Source organism: Nicotiana tomentosiformis, chromosome 12 (assembly GCF_000390325.3).
Source record: "Nicotiana tomentosiformis chromosome 12, ASM39032v3, whole genome shotgun sequence".
Taxonomy (NCBI): domain Eukaryota; kingdom Viridiplantae; phylum Streptophyta; class Magnoliopsida; order Solanales; family Solanaceae; genus Nicotiana; species Nicotiana tomentosiformis.
The window spans coordinates 95,251,672-95,271,836 of NC_090823.1; the positions used below are offsets into that span (position 1 = coordinate 95,251,672).

At 37.6% G+C, this 20,165-nt stretch overlaps 1 protein-coding gene across 1 annotated transcript; it reads right to left on the reverse strand.

The window, feature by feature from the left end:
• Nucleotides 1-15,900: 15,900 nt before the first annotated feature.
• LOC104105394 (uncharacterized) lies at nucleotides 15,901-17,134 on the reverse strand. Its single transcript, XM_009613687.4, has 5 exons — nucleotides 17,005-17,134; nucleotides 16,789-16,898; nucleotides 16,615-16,712; nucleotides 16,422-16,492; nucleotides 15,901-16,162 (listed from the first exon to the last, which is right to left on the reverse strand). The coding sequence occupies exons 2-5, from the start codon at nucleotides 16,867-16,869 to the stop codon at nucleotides 16,158-16,160; spliced, it is 255 nt and encodes an 84-aa protein (XP_009611982.4). The 5' UTR covers nucleotides 16,870-16,898; nucleotides 17,005-17,134; the 3' UTR covers nucleotides 15,901-16,157.
• Nucleotides 17,135-20,165: the final 3,031 nt, after the last annotated feature.

The window sequence follows — 20,165 nt, forward strand, 5'->3', positions numbered from 1 at the left end:
TCATCCTCAGGCATAGCAGGAACCACATAATCCTGAGCAACTGCAACCGGCTGGGCTGGTGGTGCCTTTGGTGTCTGAAGTCCCTGAATAACCTGCTCGGGTGTGCGAGCGACGGGAGTCTGAGTGCCTCCCCTAGCCTGAGAAGTGGCTGCGGTCGTCGAGATAGAGACCGCCTGAGCAAGGCCGTTACACGCTGTCAGAATCTGAGCTAGCGCCTCCTGAAGGCCTGGAATCACAATAGGCACAGGTGGTGCCTGAGCTGGTGCATCAACATCTGGAACCTTGTCCTGATCTGGGACGACCGGTGGATCTGCAGGTACTGCCCCAGCTGTTGTACAGGCTGTACCTTTATCCCTACCACGACATCGGCCTCTCGCGGCCCTGGCTGATGGTACTGGTGGTTGGCCCTCCTGACCGGTAGCACGAGTCCTCACCATCTGTGAGAGAATGAAACAACATATATTTAGTTAATAGAATCAACAGATTCGCACAACAAGAATTCAAGAATGTGGAGTTTCCTAAAGGTTCTGCAGCCTCTCGATGAAAAGTACAGACGTCTCCGTACCTATCCGCAAGACTTTACTAAACCTGCTCATGACTCGTGAGACCTATGTAACCTAGGCTCTGATACCAATCTGTCACGACCCAAACTAACCCCTGTAGTGATGGCACCTATCGTGAAAATAGACAAGCCGACTCATTTCTAAAACAAACCGATATTTTTCATTTCAAAGATAAATTCAATATTATTTAACATAAAAACCTTCATAAAGGAGTTCCAATCAAAATAAAAGTACGGAAGGAAAAGTCCGACATCGGGGTGTCACTAGTCATGAGCATCTACTACAATCTGTCTAACAATATCAAGGCTAGCTCAGCCTGGAAAATAGCTAAATACATCTAGAGGAAGATAAGAGGGAGAAGAGCAGGGATGCGATCGCCAGGCAGCTACATTGCTATCCCCGGGAAAATCTGCAATCAGAACAATCAACAACCGCTACCGTGTCCAGCTACACCTGGATCTGCACACAAGGTGCAGGGAGTAACGTGAGTACGCCAACTCAGTAAGTAACAACAATAAATAAAGACTGAGCAGTAATGACGAGAAATAAAGCATATAACGTTCATATCAGGAAAATCTCAGTAAAATACTACATGCTTTTAAAATCAGGATTTGAATCAAAACATCCTGTTTAAACCCAGTTCCAGTAAAAATCATTTAAATATATTTTTCAACAGTTTTCAGATAGAGGAAAAATGCAAAGGTGAGCAAAAATGATAAAATCATAAACAGCCCCTCGGGCAAAACATCACTCATATATAGCCACTCGGGCAAACCTCACAGTCACTCGTGCCACTCGGGCATACCTCACAATCACTCTTGCCACGCAGGGATACCTCACAATCACTCTTGCCGCTCAGGCATACCTCACAATCACTCTTGCCGCTCAGGCATACCTCACAATCACTCATGCCTCCCAATCACTCAGCACTCGGCACTCACACTCAGTAGGTACCTGCGCTCACTGGGGGTGTGTACAGACTCCGGAGGGGCTCCTTTAGCCCAAGCACTATATCAAACCAAATCATGGCATAAATCACGCAGGCCCTCGGCCTATATCAAACATGCTACGGCGTGCAGCCCGATCCCATAAATATTTAACATGCTGTGGCGTGCAACCCGATCCCATAAATATCCTCATAAATCAGGCCATCAGCCTCACTCAGTCATAAACCTCTCAAGCCACTCGGGCATTTCAGTAAAAATAGGGCATTCGACCCAAAACAACATTTATATACATCAAAATAGAGTCATAAAACTGAGTTATTCAGTAAACAAGTATAACCATGACTGAGTATAGATTTTCAATCGAAAATAATGAGAGGATAGTAAGAAAAGGCCCCTAAGGGTCCAAACAGCACTGGCACAAGGCCCAAATATGGCATTCAGCCCAATTTACAGAAACTCTTTCTAAAATATATAAGTATCATATAGTTTCAACAAAGTATGCAACTTTACAGTTACTATGGGACGGACCAAGTTACAATTCCCAACAGTGCACGCCCACACGCTCGTCACCTAGCATGTGCGTCACTAAAAATAGTAGAATGATACAAAATCTGGGGTTTCATACCCTCAGGACTAGATTTATAATTGTTACTTACCTCGAACCGGTCAAATCTCTACCCCGCCATGCTCTTGCCTCTGGACTCGGCCTCCAAATGCTCTGAATCTATTCACAATTAGTACAGTACCACCAATACGCGCTAATGGAATGAATTTCACAAGAAAAGCTACAAAATTAGACCAAAACCCGAAATTGGCTCAAACCCGGCCCCCGAGATCACGTCTCGAAATCCTACAAAATTCACGAAACTAGAAAGCTCATTCACTCACGAATCTAACCATACCAAATTTATCAAAATCCGACATCATTTGGTCCTTCAAAGCCTTAAATTGCTCTCCAAAATTTCTAAGCCCTAACCCCTCATTTTCACTAATTATATGATTATACAATGGAAAATTACCATATATACGAGTATTAGGTCTCAAGCAACTTACCTCACTGATAGCCCTAAAATCACCCTTCAAACATCACTCCAAAAGCTCCAAAAACCGACTTGAAATGGTGGAAATGAACCACATTCGCGAAGGGTTCTATTTATGGTTTCTGCCGAGATCTTTTGCACCTGCGGGCTCTTTTTCCGCGCCTGCAGGACCGCACCTGCGGTCAAGGCTCCGCATCTGCGAACTCCACTTAATTCCCCAACTTCCGCACCTGCGCTCCAGGCCTCGCACATGCGGGCTCGCAAGTGCGGTCTAATCCTTCATGCCTGCGCTCTAGCCTTGGCCTCACATTTTTCCGCATCTGCGCAGCAAATTCTCACGCCTGCGAAAGCGCACCTGCGCGTTTCCTACGCTTCTGCGAAGCCTACCCAGCATTCCCCTTTTCGTATCTGCGCCCTAGGTTTCGCACCTGCAGGCTCGCAGATGCGACCTCCAACTCGCACCTGCGCAACCTGCCTAGCCCAGCATTGCCCGTACCTGCGAACTCCCCACGCGCACTAGCGGCCTCGCACCAGTGACTCTCTTTTCCGCAGGTGCGAAAATAGCAGTAGTAGCAGCTTCAGCTGCATTTTCCAACTTCGACAAATCCGTTAACCACCCGGAATCACCCTGAGTCCTTCGGGACCTCTACCAAAAATACCAATAAGTCATATATCAACATACCAACTTAGTCGAACCTTCGAATCAATCAAAACAAGATCAAATCATCAAATTGCCTTCGGACTCAAGTCTCAAAACTTCTAAATTTCAAAATTCGGCAACCGATACCGAAACCAACCAAACCACATACGATTGACCTCAAATTTTGCACACACTTCACAAATGATACTACGAATCTACCCCAACTTCCGGAATTCCATTCCGACCCCGATATCAAATTTTTCACTGCCGACCAAAATTGCCAAATTTTTAATTTCTCCAATTCAAGCCTAATTCGACCACGGACCTTCAAATCACATTCTGGACACACTCCCAAGTCCAAAATCACCTAACGAAGCTAATGAAACTATCAGAATTCAAATCCGAGATCATTTACACATAGGTCAATATCCGATTGACTTTTTCAACTTTAGTTTCTACTTAAGAGACTAAGTGTCTCAATTCACTCTGAAATCACTCTGGTCCCGAACCAACTAACCCGATATAATATAATATAGCTGAATAACACAAAAAGAAGTAGAAATGGGGAAAATGGGACTATAACTCTCGAAACGACTGGCCGGATCGTTACAAACCCAAATACACATCACATGTGAGTTTTATGATATTATTATAATGGATTAACACTACTTAATGATAGTATTAACATCTACATGGATTGAAATTCATAGGGATTCCTCTAGGCTTTAAGAATCATTCAAAAGATTTTAAGTTAGGGTTTGAGCTACAAGAGGTAAAATCCCTACCTTACACTTAAATACATCTATGGATTAAGTATTTGGAATGTATTGTGAAGTAGAAAGTACCAATTGGTTGAGGAATTATGCTAGTCCTTGAAATGAGTATTGTGAGTTAGAGTTCTTGAATGGAGAAGAAGATGAATAGTGAATTTTTGAATCTTGTTAAGATGATTGGTGATCCTAGTGCTTCAATAACTTAATCATGATTAAGTATTGAATCGTATAACATGTATTAGACTTAAAGTCCAATTATGGAAGCAACTAAGGATAAAAGGGATATGTATGGGTGAATTGGGCTTGTTGAAGACTTATAGTTAACTTGTAAACCTTAAATAGGTATCGACATATATTTGGATACACTTTGATGTCTTGGGATGTCTAATGTAGATATTGGCTTGTTGGCGACGTTTGAGAGTTATAAATGAATTGAAGCATCGTACTATTATTTTGAAGTTTGGACTTGAGGTAAGTTGATTAATACTTACTATTCTTGAGGGATTTTCTCTAAAATCATATTTGAGTTATTACGTGAGTTTGTAAATGTACATCCATACTTGTGGGGACAAGCGGAAAAGGATGTCACCATGTATTTGGAGTTGTATTGCATAAAGAAAGTTTTGTTGTTTTACAATTGAAAATTATTGTTTCTAAAGATTCGATGTCAAACGATGCTCGAGGAAAATGTTATGAGTTTTATTCAAACTTGAGTATTGGAAAGAATACAAAATATTTGAGTGCCGAAGATATATTTTTATGAAAAGTATTTCCTTTTGAAACTTGATTAATGGATAGCACTCGTTGTATCTTTGAAAGATGGATGTTAAATTGCTAAAGGTTTTAACATGAAAAAGATCATATATTTGATTGTTTTATTCAAATAGTTTAGTTTGGCCATGAGCAATGATTTGATAAAAATAGATCCTTTGAGGCTAATATGCTATGAATCTATTTTTAAAATATCAAATATTTTGGGAGTTACTAGTGGAGACCACCGAGATTGGTTCGAATGTTGAATTCGTTACTATGGAACTACACGTGCCTCCGTAGGGACATATCCCAAGGCTAAGCCGAGGTTTGTGGGATAAAGTCCCCAATTGAGAGGGCAAATGATCATTACTTAAAGTAATGAGATTAAGTCGACTCGTACGGCACTACGGGAAGCCGCCTAGACAAGTAAGGTCAAATACTTGTTGCTAGGTCGATCACCTAGTATTTGTTTATTATGTCGGTGTTGGTTTAGTACTCCCGGTGAAAAGGTAAAAGCTAATTTTGTTATGTTTAGGTCTAAGGAGCCAAAAGTAATTTCAATGACTTAATGAGGCTGGAATGATTTTACATGATTTTATTAGAATCATGGGTTGATATAAATGTTTTAAAAGTTTATATCATGATTTACATTTTTCTAGTCTTTTCATTTAAAATGATAAATAGCATGAATTGATATAATTGTTATCGTTTTGTATCAATGTTGGTTGCATTATATTTGTAAAGCTTTGTCCGAGACACTTGAGTTAGAGAGAGTCTATGACGCTCATGGGCGGCTCTAACCCTATATGGGATAAGGCAAGTGCCTTATGGGGGGCCCCATTTTCTATGAATAATATATATATATATATATATATATATATATATATATATATATATATATATATATATATATATTATAGTACTTTTATGCTTTTTATAGTAGAAAATTAGTTTTCAAAATTCTACTTTTTGCTCTTCCTAAGTAAATCCAACGTTACAATTCATTTCATTCCTCATATTTGATATTCCATATATCAGACATATTTCTTCCTTCCTCTTTATCCATGCCCATCTTCTTTCTACAATTCTACTAGATTTCTTTCTTTCTCCTACAAGCCAACAACAAGATATTTTAGAACTAAAGTCTTCAAACTTCTTGAATCAGTCATCGGGTAATTTCATTCTAACTTTCTAGTATTATTTTCATTTATTATTTATTATTTTATTAATTTTACTCCATACATATTGTTTAATTTTTTTTAGAATATAAATATGTCAACAAGAAAATATGCATCCGGTTATTCAAAAATCCAAAAGAAAAGAAAAGTTGAAAATTTAATAAAATCTTAAAAGGGAACTTTTGACAAATTTTTGACAAACAATGAAAAAACTAAATCGCAAAATGTAGGAGAATGTTCTGTAGATGAACAAGTCACTAACTTAGTTGAGTCAGATGATAACAAAATCCAAATTGAAGAAGAAGAGGTTTATGAGAAATCTGACGAAGATTCTCAAGAAAATCGAGAACTAATAAATGAATTAAATAATAGCATTCCTAAAAATATATATGATCCTAATCAATGAACTAATGTTGATACAAAGTTGAGAGATTTATTAGTAGAAAAAGGACCAACAAGAATTACTGACATAGATTTTCCAAATGATAAATTCTTAAGACACTTTTCTACTACACATTATTTTTAAAAATTAGCAAATGGGGAAAGACATGAAAGAAGATGGTTAGTTTATTCCAAAGATTTTGATAGAGTATTTTATTTTTATTGCAAGTTGTTTAATACAAATTCTAGTGCTAGTATTAGTAAACTAGCTAGTGAAGGTAGTAGAGATTGGAAAAATCTTAGTATTAAGCTTAAAACTCATGAAACAACGAACGACCATATTATTAATATGAGTGCATGGATTGACTTAGAAATGAGATTGTGCAAAAATAAAATAATTGATAAAGATATGCAAGACCAAATTAATAGAGATAGAGAGCACTAGCGGAATATATTGTCAAGAATTATTGCCATCATAAAAACTCTTGGTAAAAATAATTTGGCATTTAGGGGAAAAAAATGAAAAGATCTATCAAGAAAACAACGAAATTTTTTTAAGTCTTATTGAAATGATTGCAGAGTTTGATCCTATCATGCAAAAACATATTCGGCGAATTAAACATGATGAAATTCAAAATCATTACCTCGGACATAATATTCAAAATGAATTGATAAATTTATTGTCAAGTGAAATTAAGAATAATATTATTGAAAAGATTAAAGAAACAAAGTATTTTTCAATCATACTTGATTGCACCCCATATACTTGTGCAGTGATCCCTTCTCCTACCAATCATCCCCTAAAACGTGTTACTAAAAAAACACTCCAAAAAAATAAAAAAAATACATGAAGTTATTGCTGATACAAGATATATTCAACCAAAAATAATAATACGTAATAGTACATGATACAACAGCATCTCAATTTATCTAAAATCAAGCGTGCTTTTAGTACTTAGAGACATTGACACAACACTAGAATAGCACAGTAAACAATTATACTTAGCACGAAATGTAGAATAAGTAGTTGATTGCTTCAAGAAGATAAACCATAACAAATTAAACTCGATCTCTAACGAACGAAACATTAATTTGATTCCCTTGGAAAGTTGTCCACCATTTCACAGCTTAGGCATATGTTTGCAGCGATTTTCATAGGTGCAGGGTCGCTGTGGACCATTGAGCTGCGCTCCGATGCAATTACCGATAATCTTTGCATTACATATCACTGGTGTCTGAAGGCCTTTATAGGTTAGTGTAGGTTTTCCATCATCTAGAAGCAGAGTGCTTGTTTCTGATTCCATTAGGAATTCATCGCCATCTACAAGCTCGTCCCATTGCATTCTAATTGGCCACCACCCGCAATTTTTTGCAGGAATAAGAGGAATATCGTTAGCACCACAAGTAGCGTCGCTTCTCTTCCCATTTATCTCCGATGGTTTTGATATAACTTTGGGTGTTTACTTAAATAGGAATTAATTTTCCTACTGCTATTGACGCTGGGATAAGAAATGAATGGACACCCTTTCTTTCTTCTAAAGTTGACTATAGGTCTTTGTTTGCTAATATCTCCTAAAGTATAATATATGTCCTACTTCAATAGTGAAAACCTCAGCATCCACCAGCTATGTCTGGTGGTCAGTGGTCACCCTCACCTGCCTAGGACGCTATCTAATTAAAAGTATAGACAGTTAGATTTGGATACAGAGTAGGTATTATAACTTTAACTAAACTCAATGTTTTTTACTCAATTACTAGTTTATATGCAAAATAATAATTGTGTATATCGGGATAATGATGAACCGGATTTGAGGGACTCACTCCGAAAGGTGAAATTTATGCCTAATCACAACTGCTACGCTTACAACACTTGACAACAAATTGAAAATGAGTAATTTACTCCTTAATTATTAAAACTATTACACATTCGTGCATTAAAAACATTTATAATTACTTGAACACGTCTTGTACTCCTTTTGACATAAACTTGTATCTTGCATTTTCTTCTCTGAATCAAATCTTCTGGCATCTATCTAGGTTATATATATGGGAATAGCAAAATAGACCCTTGAACTGGGGCGCAGAAACATTAATTAAGTTCAGGAACATCACCATTAGTTTGCTAAAAATCAAGCGTCTACTATTTAAGAGACACATTGACAAAATAAAAACCACAGTAAAACAACTGTATATAGTACAAAATGTACCACATGTAGTTGGTTCAAGAAGAGAGAAGATAACTCGGTAAACTCGATTATTGCTCGGAAGTTGAAAGTAAAAGAAACATCAGACATTAACTTGATTCCCTTGGAGATTTGTACACCACAGAATCATCTTTTGGGCATATGTTTGCAACGATTGCCATAGTTGCAGGGTCGCTGTGCCTTATTGACCCGTGCTCCAATGCAATGACCGTATGTCTTTGCATTACATATCGGTGGTTTCTGAAGGCTTGGATAGGTTAGTGTACTTTTTCCATTAGCTAGAAGCAGAGTGCTCGTTTCTGATTCCACCAGGAATTCATCGCCATCTACAACGCAATCACCTATGCCGCTGCCATTACATTTTTTGGCTACTATCCCCACACTCAACTTTTGGCATGTTTATGGTATTTAATAAGAGGATCGTTAGCAGCAAAAGGAGTGCAGTGGACAAGTTTGGGAATTGCCCATTGAACGTCTCTCTTGCCATCTCTCCGTTGGTATTTGATTTGTTTACACGACTTGACATAAACTACTCATATTTCTCTCTTAGGCGTTAGTATTAGATGCAACCTGCTACAATTAATTCCCCACCTCTATTGACGCAGGGGTAATAAATGAATGTTCCTACCTTTACTTTCTTCTTTAATAGACTCAACGACTTTGTGACATACTATTTCCTACTTCAATTTGTTGTGAGTTTTTGTTTTCCTGTCTGAATCTTATCTTTGTCATCAAGGGCATATGCAAAGACTGAAACAAATGAAATCAGAAAAACGAGTCGGATAGAATAATTGTTGATGTTTTTGTTATTTAAGATGAAATAGTCTTAAAATGAGGGTGAATGGGAAATGGAGGGAAAAATAAAATTTTTGAGTAAAATTTTAAGTTTCCCCCTCTTGACAATGAGACATTGTCCCATATTGGAAAAGAAAAAGATTTTTTGTGGGTATATATATAATTGCTCTTCTTGTAGCTCTTAAAGAGTTAAGAAGAAAGCAAGCCTCGCGCCGCCGTCGTCGTCGCTCGCTCGCTCTGCTCGGCTTCGGTCAAATGATCGATTGATTGATCAAATTTATTTGTTAATAGTAAATATTAACGTAAGATTATCCGCATTTGTAACGGATATGTTCCAATCCGTGTATTGACCATCAGCTGCAATAGCAGCCGCCTAATGCTCTTCCCACCATGGCCAAGTGCTTGCTCCACAAACAAACTAGTGATGCTCCATTTTGTAACGGATATGTTCCAATCCGTGTATTGACCACCAGCTGCAATAGCAGCCGCCTAATGCTCTTCCCACCATGGCCAAGTGCTTGCTCCACAAACAAGCTAGTGATGCTCCACCATGGAGGGTGGAGGGTCGTTCATCTTCAAAGCTGACTGCTATAAATATGTGCAGCAGATGTTGGAGAAAGAGACACTAAACTGAAAACGCTCAACTTTGGCTATACATTGCACTCCCTCCTCTCAGCATTTCCATACGATTTTCTGAGTTTCTACTCCTTTGTTCTGCATTGTTTTAACTTCAAACAAAGCAACTTTGTGTTCGCTGAAACACTGGGGTTTAAAGTACCGCTACACCAGTGTGTGATTCGTTCTATCCTGGGAGGAAATAATCCATAACCTTGGGTACTAGGAGGGGATTAAATTCCTTAAGGAAATACTGTGAATTCAGTGGGCTCGAATTAATTACTGTTTCATTACGATAACTTATATTTTGCAGAATTATTATTTACAAATACAGCAATATTGAAGGGACTAACAATCTTAAGGAATTTAATATTTATTTTTATATTTGTGTTATTCTTATTATTCTGCAAACTAAAACCTTTGTGGTTTTGTGTACTCCCGTTTTGGAGAGTAAAGCATTCGTGGCGTTTTGTTGGAGATTAAAATCTACGTGATTTTTACTCCAGTTTGAAAACGTTTATTAAACGTTTGTTTGTGTCATTCGTTTACAGAAAAAATGACGACTGAAAGCGAAAACCAAGTTGTTCCGACGGTGACTGCCAACGCATCGACAAGCCGAACACCGGCGTTGGCACCGGCAGAAAAACCCGAAAAATTTTTCGGGATTGATTTCAAGCACTGGCAGCAGAAGATGTTCTTCTACTTAACTACGTTATGTCTACAGAAGTTCATCAAGGAAGATGTTCCTGATCTGCCAGATAAAACTCCAGAGAATGAACGCTTTGTCGTGATTGAAGCATGGAAGCATTCTGATTTTTTATGCAAGAATTATATTCTTAGCAGACTGGATGATAATATGTATAATGTATACAGTGGCGTGGAGACGTCAAAAGAACTGTGGAATGCGCTTGAAAAGAAATATAAAACTGAAGATGTCGGGATGAAGAAATTCGTTGCCGCAAAATTTTTGGACTACAAAATGGTAGATAGCAAGTCTGTTATTACCTAAGTTCAAGAATTGCAAGTGATTATTCATGATCTACTTGGTGAAGGTCTTGTCATCAATGAAGCATTTCAAGTAGCAGCAATGATTGAGAAGTTGCCTCCGTTGTGGAAGGACTTCAAAAATTATTTGAAACACAAACGAAAGAAAATGTCCCTTGAAGATCTCATTATTCGGTTGAGAATCGAAGAGGACAATAAAGCTGCTGAAAGGAAAGGCCGTGAAAATTCAACAATAATGGGAGCAAATATTGTTGAAGATAACAAAAAGAGGAAGAAGGCTTCTGTTCCGAAATACAACCCAAGCAAGAAGCGGTTCAGTGGAAACTGCTACAACTGTAGAAAAATCGGACACAATTCTACGGAGTGTCGTGCTCCAAAGAAAGACAAAAAAAGGGGTCAAGCAAACATGGTAGTAAAGCATGATAATGTTGATAACTTATGTACCATGCTTTCTGAATGTAACTTGGTGGAAAATCCTAAACAGTGGTGGTTTGATTCTGGAGCCACTCGCCATGTTTGTGCAGTTAGAGAAACTTTTGCTACTTATGCTCCTGCTGGACCCGGAGAGACAGTTTATATGGGAAATGCTTCAACAGCAAAAGTTGAAGGATATGGGAAGATATTTCTGAAAATGACTTCTAGCAAGGTCATGACTTTGAACAATGTCCTTCATGTTCCCGAAATGAGAAAGAATTTAGTCTCTACTGGACTTCTTGTTAAGCACGGTTTTAAGTGCATTTTTGTGTCCGACAAGGTTGTCATAAGTAAGAATGAAATATTTGTAGGAAAAGGTTACCTCACCGAGGGCCTTTTCAATCTAAATGTAATGGTTGTGGAAAACAATAATAATATTTCAGCTTCTTCTTACTTACTTGAGTCAAATGATTGATGGCATGTACATTTGGGTCATGTCAATTATAAAACCTTGCGGAAAATGATTAACTTGGAAGTACTGCCTAAGTTTGAATGCGAAAAATCAAAATGTCAAACATATGTGGAATCTAAGTATGTTAAACATCCTTATAAGTCAGTTGAAAGGAATTCAAATCCTTTAGACTTAATTCACATAGATATTTGTGACATGAAGTCAATACCATCTCGCGGCGGAAAGAAGTATTTCATAACTTTTATTGACGATGGTACTCGATATTGCTATGTTTACTTACTGAATAGTAAAGATGAAGCAATAGACGCATTCAGGCAATACAAAAATGAAGTTGAAACGCAACTTAACAAGAAAGTAAAAATAATAAGAAGTGATAGGGGTGGTGAATATGAATCTCCTTTTGAAGAAATATGTTTAGAATATGGAATTATTCATCAAACAACAGCCCCTTACACGCCCCAATCTAATGGGATTGCGGAAAGAAAGAATCGCACATTAAAGGAGATGATGAATGCGTTGTTGATAAGTTCTGGTTTGCCACAGAACTTGTGGGGGGAAGCCATTCTTACGGCTAATCGAATATTAAATCGAGTGCCCCATAGCAAAACACAATCCATTCCATATGAAAAATGGAAAGGAAGGAAGCCCAACTTGAATTATTTTAAAGTGTGGGGGTGTTTGGCAAAAGTGCAAGTTCCTAAACCCAAAAGGGTAAAGATAGGACCGAAAACCGTTGATTGTGTTTTCATAGGATATGCGACAAATAGTAAAGCATATCGATTTCTGGTTCATAAATCAGAAAATCCCGACATTCATAATAATATGGTTATAGAATCAGATAATGCTGAGCTCTTTGAAAATATATATCCATATAAAAAGGAAAGTCATTTGGTGAAGGATCTAAACGACCTCGGGAAGAAACAAAAGAAAGTATATGTAATCAGGAGGATCCAAGACGTAGTAAACGTCAAAGAACGTCTACTTCATTTGGACCAGATTTTGTGACTTTCTTATTGGAGAATGAGCCTCAAACATTTAAAGAAGCTATGACTTCTTCCGAATCATTGTTTTGGAAAGAGGCAGTCAATAGTGAAATAGAATCCATATTGAACAACCATACATGGAAATTGGTTGATCTTCCTCCTGGAAATAAACCTTTGGGTTCTAAATGGATTTTTAAGAGAAAAATCAAAAATGATGGCACTATTGATAAATTCAAGGCAAGACTCGTAGTCAAAGGGTATAGACAACGAGAAGGTCTAGACTACTTTGATACATACTCTCCAGTTACAAGAATTATGTCCATACGGATGTTAGTAGCATTAGCTGCAGTGTATGGTCTTGAAATTCATCAAATGGATGTTAAGACGGCCTTCTTAAATGGAGAGTTGGAGGAAGAAATTTACATGGAACAACCTGAAGGGTTTGTGGTTCCAGGTAAAGAAAAGAAGGTATGTAGACTTGTTAAGTCTCTTTACGGACTAAAACAAGCACCCAAACAATGGCATGCGAAATTTGACCAAACAATATTGTCAAATGGTTTTAAGATAAATGAATGTGATAAATGTGTGTACATTAAAAATGTTCCAAATCACATAGTCATTGTTTGCCTATATGTGGATGATATGCTGATAATGAGTAATGACATTGCCAACATAAATGCTACTAAGCGTATGCTCAATAGCAAGTTTGATATGAAAGACTTGGGAGTTGCTGATTTAATTCTGAAAATTAAGATCCATAAGACTCCTCAAGGTCTGGCATTGTCACAATCTCATTATATTAAGACAGTACTTGAAAAATTCAAGCACTTGAGCTTTAAAGTTGCAAAGACTCCAATTGACGTGAATCTTGCATTAGCAAAGAATAAAGGCCAAAGCATATCACAATTGGATTATGCTCGTGTGTTGGCATGCTTAATGTATATCATGAATTGTACACGATCAGATATAGCTTGTGCTATAAGTAAACTGAGTCGATATACGAGCAATCCAGGCCAATCTCATTGGATGGCAATGAAACGAGTTTTAGTATATTTAGAACATACCCAGAACTTTGACTTGTACTACAGTAAATTCCCTGCAGTGATTGAGGGATACTGTGATGCAAATTGGATCACCGGTTCAACTGATTCTAAGTCCACGAGTGGATATGTATTCACTATTGGTGGAGGAGCGGTATCTTGGAAGTCGTCCAAACAAACATGTATTGCCCGCTCTACAATGGAGGCTGAATTCATAGCCTTAGATAAAGCCGGTGAAGAAGCTGAATGGCTCCGGAATTTCTTGGAAGACATTCCATTTTGGCCCAAACCGTTGGCACCAATATGCATACATTGTGATAGTCAAGCGGCAATTGGAAGGGCTGGGAGCGTTATGTATAACGGTAAATCTCGTCATATACGACGAAGACATAAAACCGTTAGGCAATTACTCTCTAGAGGAATTATCACGATTGACTATGTAAAGTCAAGTGATAATATGTCGGATCCACTTACAAAAGGCCTAACTAGAGAGGTAGTTGAGAAATCATCAAGGGGAATGGGGCTATGGCCGAGAACAAGTCGTTGTGGCGGTAACTCTACCTAGAAGACTGGAGATCCCAAGATCTAGGTTCAAGGAGATCAAACAAAGTCATTAATGACGGTTCAACATTGTCAAATAAAATTTTAGTCTGTTCTCGTGATGAGACAATGTTCAATACCAAGGATAAAGCACTAAGGCTTTTTAATAATTTCTAAATTTGATACGGGGTATATCAAATAGTGTATCTACAGGATGACACGTTTAGGAATCACCTATGTAAGTGTGAAGTGTTAGCCGCTTTAAGGAGAACTTTGTAAGGCCAGTTCTCTACGCACTTATGAAATCAGGCGGTGTTCATGGCTGAAACGAACATAACAATGAGAACCAAAGACGGTTAAGGGTTAATTGTGTGACTTATGTTTGTGTAGGTATACACCAAAGATCGACGGTTCAAAGATATCAAATCTACCAATTGACCGAGTATATCCGACATAAGTTCACTACGGAAAGTTCAAAGGGAAACCTACTTATCCAGATGCGATTAATCCTTGCTTGCAAATCACACAGTTTTTCCATGCATACTTCCGTGATATAGCCATTCCCCATTCATGTGGGGGATTGTTGAGGTTTTTTTTATTTAAGATGAAATAATCTTAAAATGTGAGTGAATGGGAAATGGAGGGAAAAATAAAATTTTTGAGTAAAATTTTAAGTTTCCCCCTCTTGACAATGAGACATTGTCCCATATTGGAAGAGGAAATTTTTTTTTGTGGGTATATATATAATTGTTCTTCTTGTAGCTCTTAAAGAGTTAAGAAGAAAGCAAGCCTCGCGCCGTCGTCGTCGTCGCTCGCTCTGCTCGGCTTCGGTCAAATGATCGATTGATTGATCAAATTTATTTGTTAATAGTAAATATTAACGTAAGATTATCCGCATTTGTAACGGATATGTTCCAATCCGTGTATTGACCACCAGCTGCAATAGCAGCCGCCTAATGCTCTTCCCACCATGGCCAAGTGCTTGCTCCACAAACAAGCTAGTGCATGCTCCACCATGGAGGGTGGAGGGTCGTTCATCTTCAAAGCTGACTGCTATAAATATGTGCAGCAGATGTTGAAGAAAGAGACACCAAACTGAAAACGCTCAACTTTGGCTATACATTGCACTCCCTCCTCTCAGCATTTCGATACGATTTTTTGAGTTTCTACTCCTTTGTTCTGCATTGTTTTAATTTCAAACAAAGCAACTTTGTGTTCGCTGAAACACTGGGGTTTGAAGTATCGCTACACCAGTGTGTGATTCGTTCTATCCTGAGAGGAAATAATCCATAACCTTGGGTACTAGGAGGGGATTAAATTCCTTAAGGAAACACTGTGAATTCAGTGGGCTCGAATTAATTACTGTTTCATTACGATAACTTATATTTCCCAGAATTATTATTTACAAATACAGCAATATTGGCGGGACTAACAATAACAGTATTGCAAACATGCCGTAGCGAACCTTTGATAAACAGTTTTGCAGCCAGGGAATGGCATCATAGACCCTAGAAGAAGTTCCTTCTGCTTATGAGAATATCCTAACAAGTGAAACTGTAGGATAAAAAGTTAACTAGTTCCAAATACTGGAATCAACTTAATAGTACAAAGTGAAAACCATTATCACATAGAACTACAGGGCTGAAAACTTGACAGACAAAACAAAAGTGCTTCTTCTAAGCATATCTTTGCCCCGAACAAAAAAGATGACAAAAAATAATAGCTAAATTCAGCGGATCGCTAATCCTTGCATTTGTTGTGCGCTATCTTCTGTTATCTTGTTGGTTTGAATCGTGCTGATAACACCCGCAATGTTACCCTGCAAAGAGTTGAAAATATTCAAATCATACACAGTATATGATCCATTACAAATAAGAGTGAAAATGAACAAACATCTAAATAGATGAAGCGTTAGTGTGGGAGCAATATGTTGCACTAATTTGAGTTTGGGGGCAGAAGAAAGGTAAGACCAAGCTTCGGAGGTGTTTGAGAAGGCAGGTGGGGGTGTAACACCTCTAACAGCCTGTACAAACTAGATTGTTTATTCGTGTTAGTTTGGGAAAGAATATCTTATTTACCCTCCAAGTAGTAAGCTTTGAGCGGAGCTCTTGCCACTGATACAACCCAAACACATCGCTCCGTACATCGGCTGCACAATGACACAATAAAGGAACAATTGTTACACATAACGAATCACAGGAAAATGGTTAACAGAAATTTCAAGCTGAAGCAGAAGAGACGGTGAAGGGAGGCTGACTACAGAAAGCACACCTCACTATTACTACTTGATTCATTTGGCCAATCTTGCAGTCAAGTAACTTAGCTGTAATTGCCTTAACAACCCAAGATTCTACCTCAATGTCATCAATCTGAAAAGAGCAAAAGACCAAATGAGCTAAATGCAGCCCAGAAACATCAACAAACAAAATAAGAGAAGAAATATACCCGCAATGCATCCTTGATGATAGAATAAGGAATTTGACTAGATCCATTCAAGCTAAGATCTACCAACGACATTAACCTCATTTTTGATATACAATCTTCATGGACAAGTCCTACAACATTAACCAGAAGTTTCAGGCCGCATAGCCCACTCCAAATTAAAGGCTTGATTCATACACTAGCCCAAAGTTCAAAGTAGCATAATGGCAAGTAAATTACCATAGCTTTTTAATAATGCTGAATTTGCAGCTTCGAAATCCAAGTAAGCGTCCAGCCTCTGAGTGAGAAAGATCTTCAGAAGTTCATACTTGGAAAATTTTAAAAGATTGTGTGCCAGTCTAACTCTAAAATCATTATCACAAACACGTTGGGCAAGTGGTTTGACATAAGTATGGGCTTTGAATGTTAAAGTATATGTATTAAAGTGCTTAGGGAGGTGTAGTCACTCTTATATCTAAATGTATCTTATCCGTCCCGCAACCTACATTACAACCAAATAAAGTCTTACTTTATCCTAGACTGAATGAGCTCGATTAGTAGAGTAGTACATTACGGACAAGCCTATAGTACATCTTTTGTGGCATATGAATGTTATTTTTGAGAGTGAGTGAATTCTTTCTATCTTGAGTTCCTAAGTGTTCTTAAATTTTATTGTGTGGAACTACTCTCTTTTGTTGTGTGAGGGCACTTGATTCATGAAGGAAATGTAATATCAATGACCTCTATGTTAGAGTAAGTGGGTGAGTTATGAATAATGCATGGTACTTGTAAGTCAAATCTTGAGGTAAAGATGTTACGCTTTTGTGCTTTGTCTATTTTAAGTATTCTTGGTGTGATGAGTTAGGAGAATTATTTAAAAAGGTCGTGTCTATATAAAGTGTAGTTTTATTGCTCGAGGACGAGCAATGGTTTAAGTGTGGGGTGTTGATGATAGGCTATAATTACGTATTTTAGTCGCTTATTACACTCTAATTTACTGCACTTTAATTGTTTTTGAGCTTTAATCGCTAGTATTTTGCACTAATTATGTGTTTTATGCATGTAGCAGTGATTCCGAGCTATATAGATGTTATGGAATGAATTCAAGTGATTTGGAGCTTTGAAGTCTGAGTAAAAGCCCAAGGAATAAAGTCGGGATCGTGTTCGGGTTCAAATTTGATAGTTAAGAACGAACGAAGAATCGAGTAGGCATATTGCGCACTGTCTAGTAAACTATACATAACCTTTCGCTCAGAACTCCATTTGGTCTCCACTATATATGGTTGGAAGGATAATTCAAAGGGCTACAACTTTTATGTTTTAGGTGTTTCCAAATTCCAAACAGAACAGGGTGAAAAACGTTGTCGAATCTGCAGCCGCGGATCTGGCCGCGGATGTGAGGCAGAACACTGGGTAAAATCTGCGGCCGGGGACGTCCTGACCTGGAAAAGTGTCCTTTTTCGCGTATGAGAGGGTATAATTATTTGGGCCCGACCCTACTTGGTATATATACATGGAAAAATGGTATTTTGAGAACTTTTGACATATTTTTGACACAATTTAGACCTAAGGAGGCTAAGGAGACTGGGGATTCGACCTAAGGAGGCAAAAATACACTAGGAGCAAGGCGGAGAATTCTTCTACAAGTTTCTCATTTCCTTCTTCCTATTTCTATTATTGGTTATGAATTCTAGTATTATAGTTATGCATACTATTATGAATAGCTAATTTGTTATCTAGGGTTTTGATGGAACCTTTTGTAGGATAAATTCTTGTTATGTTTTAATATAATTTAGCCTTTGAATTTATCTATTTGTTCAACTACATATTTATTTCAGTTGATTGAATGGCCATCGATTGACTGTGCCTATTTATTATGTGTTGTTTGAGAATAGATACATATTTAGGTGGTTGTTGAACAACGTCACTCCTAACGTATGTGAGAAATCAATACAGTAGATTTAAAAATAACAAAGCCTTGACATGGTCATAATAAGCGGTTCGATGAAGCCAACTAGCATAGTTCGAGAGAATATGTCTAGTAAATTGTTGTAGTTGCTCGATAGAGAATTACGGCACCAAAAGTGCTCACGATCAGTAGAGAATACATCGGCAAAATTGTTGGGAACATAGCTGTAAGGATTCCGGCAATTAGGAAAACTATAATTCTAGCCCTCCTTAATTTAGTCTCCAAACCTTTGTCTCGTTAGTTGATAATTTTACCGCTTTCTAGTATTTGCTAGTTAATTCGTTAGAAATATAATAATCTCAATTTTGATAATTTAGAAAATTATTCAAACTTGTCTTCTTAATGATATTAAAAAGCTATAGCTAAGCCTTAGTTCTCTGTGGGATTCGACTCCGGACTTTTAGACCGAATTATATTTGCAGCGACCGCTTATCTTTTTTAGGACTAGAGTTGGGCGTGATCAAGTTTTGGCGCCGTTGCCGGAGAACTAACGATGTAGCTGTAGGTGTACATATTGCTAGGTTTCAAGTTTGAACTTTTATTTTTATTTTCTGTATTTGAATTTTTTTTATTTTTGTTTTACTTGTTAATTTTTTTAAAACAAAATATGGCATCTTGGAATTATGAGAGTTTTGATGTTGGTAATTCTACTTTTAATCCTCCTTATGCATATTGTGGAGAAAACCACCCATGGCAAAGTTTTCAAAATATTTCCGAGAGCGAGTTATGTGCACCAACTCAATCTTATGTGTGGAATGTATGTGATATGTATGGTGGTCAAGATGGTCACCTTGATGGTTGTGCTTATATTTCTTATCTTCCCCCGACCCCTTACTTTGACGGTTCTTTTTTTTCTTGTGAAGTTAATAGGAATAAAGAACCTAGGGATAATGACCTGAAAGAGATCAAGGATATGCTAAGGTGCCTTATAGGACAAAATAATGAGAAACAACTGCACATACAAAGGCAAGATGCTACTATTCGCAACCTAGAGGCACAAATGAGTCAACTAGTTGAAGCACTTAATGCTCAACATGTTAATACTATGAATAGTAGCTAGGAGCAATGTGCATTAGAGACAGAAATTGAGGTGCCACTAGAGGGGTCCATAGTAGAACACCAATAATCAATCAAACGAGAATTTAAGGATGTCGATGTTGTAGAAGAGATACTAGAGTCAATCAAGGACATTGAGGATACATATTTAGTTGACTCTAGTATCATTGGTGTTGAGAATATTGACAATCCCAAGGTTCATGTAGTTGAGCACATTGGTCCACACTCTAAGCATTTTTCCACATTATGTTTGGATGATGATATGGAAATAGAGTCATCCGAACCAATTGAAGAGTCAAGGAATGAGGAACAAGGTGCATATATTCTGGAATTCTTCTTGCTAGAAAGTCAGGATTACATACCTCATACAAAGGAC

Bases quoted from the DNA above. Each gene is read 5' to 3' on its own strand.
- LOC104105394 (XM_009613687.4), bottom strand. From the start codon at position 16,869: ATGAGGTTAATGTCGTTGGTAGATCTTAGCTTGAATGGATCTAGTCAA. The intron at 16,713-16,788 runs GTATATTTCTTC...TGCTCTTTTCAG, and splicing joins TCATCAAGGATGCATTGCGG to ATTGATGACATTGAGGTAGA. The intron at 16,493-16,614 runs GTGTGCTTTCTG...GTCATTGTGCAG, and splicing joins AATCAAGTAGTAATAGTGAG to CCGATGTACGGAGCGATGTG.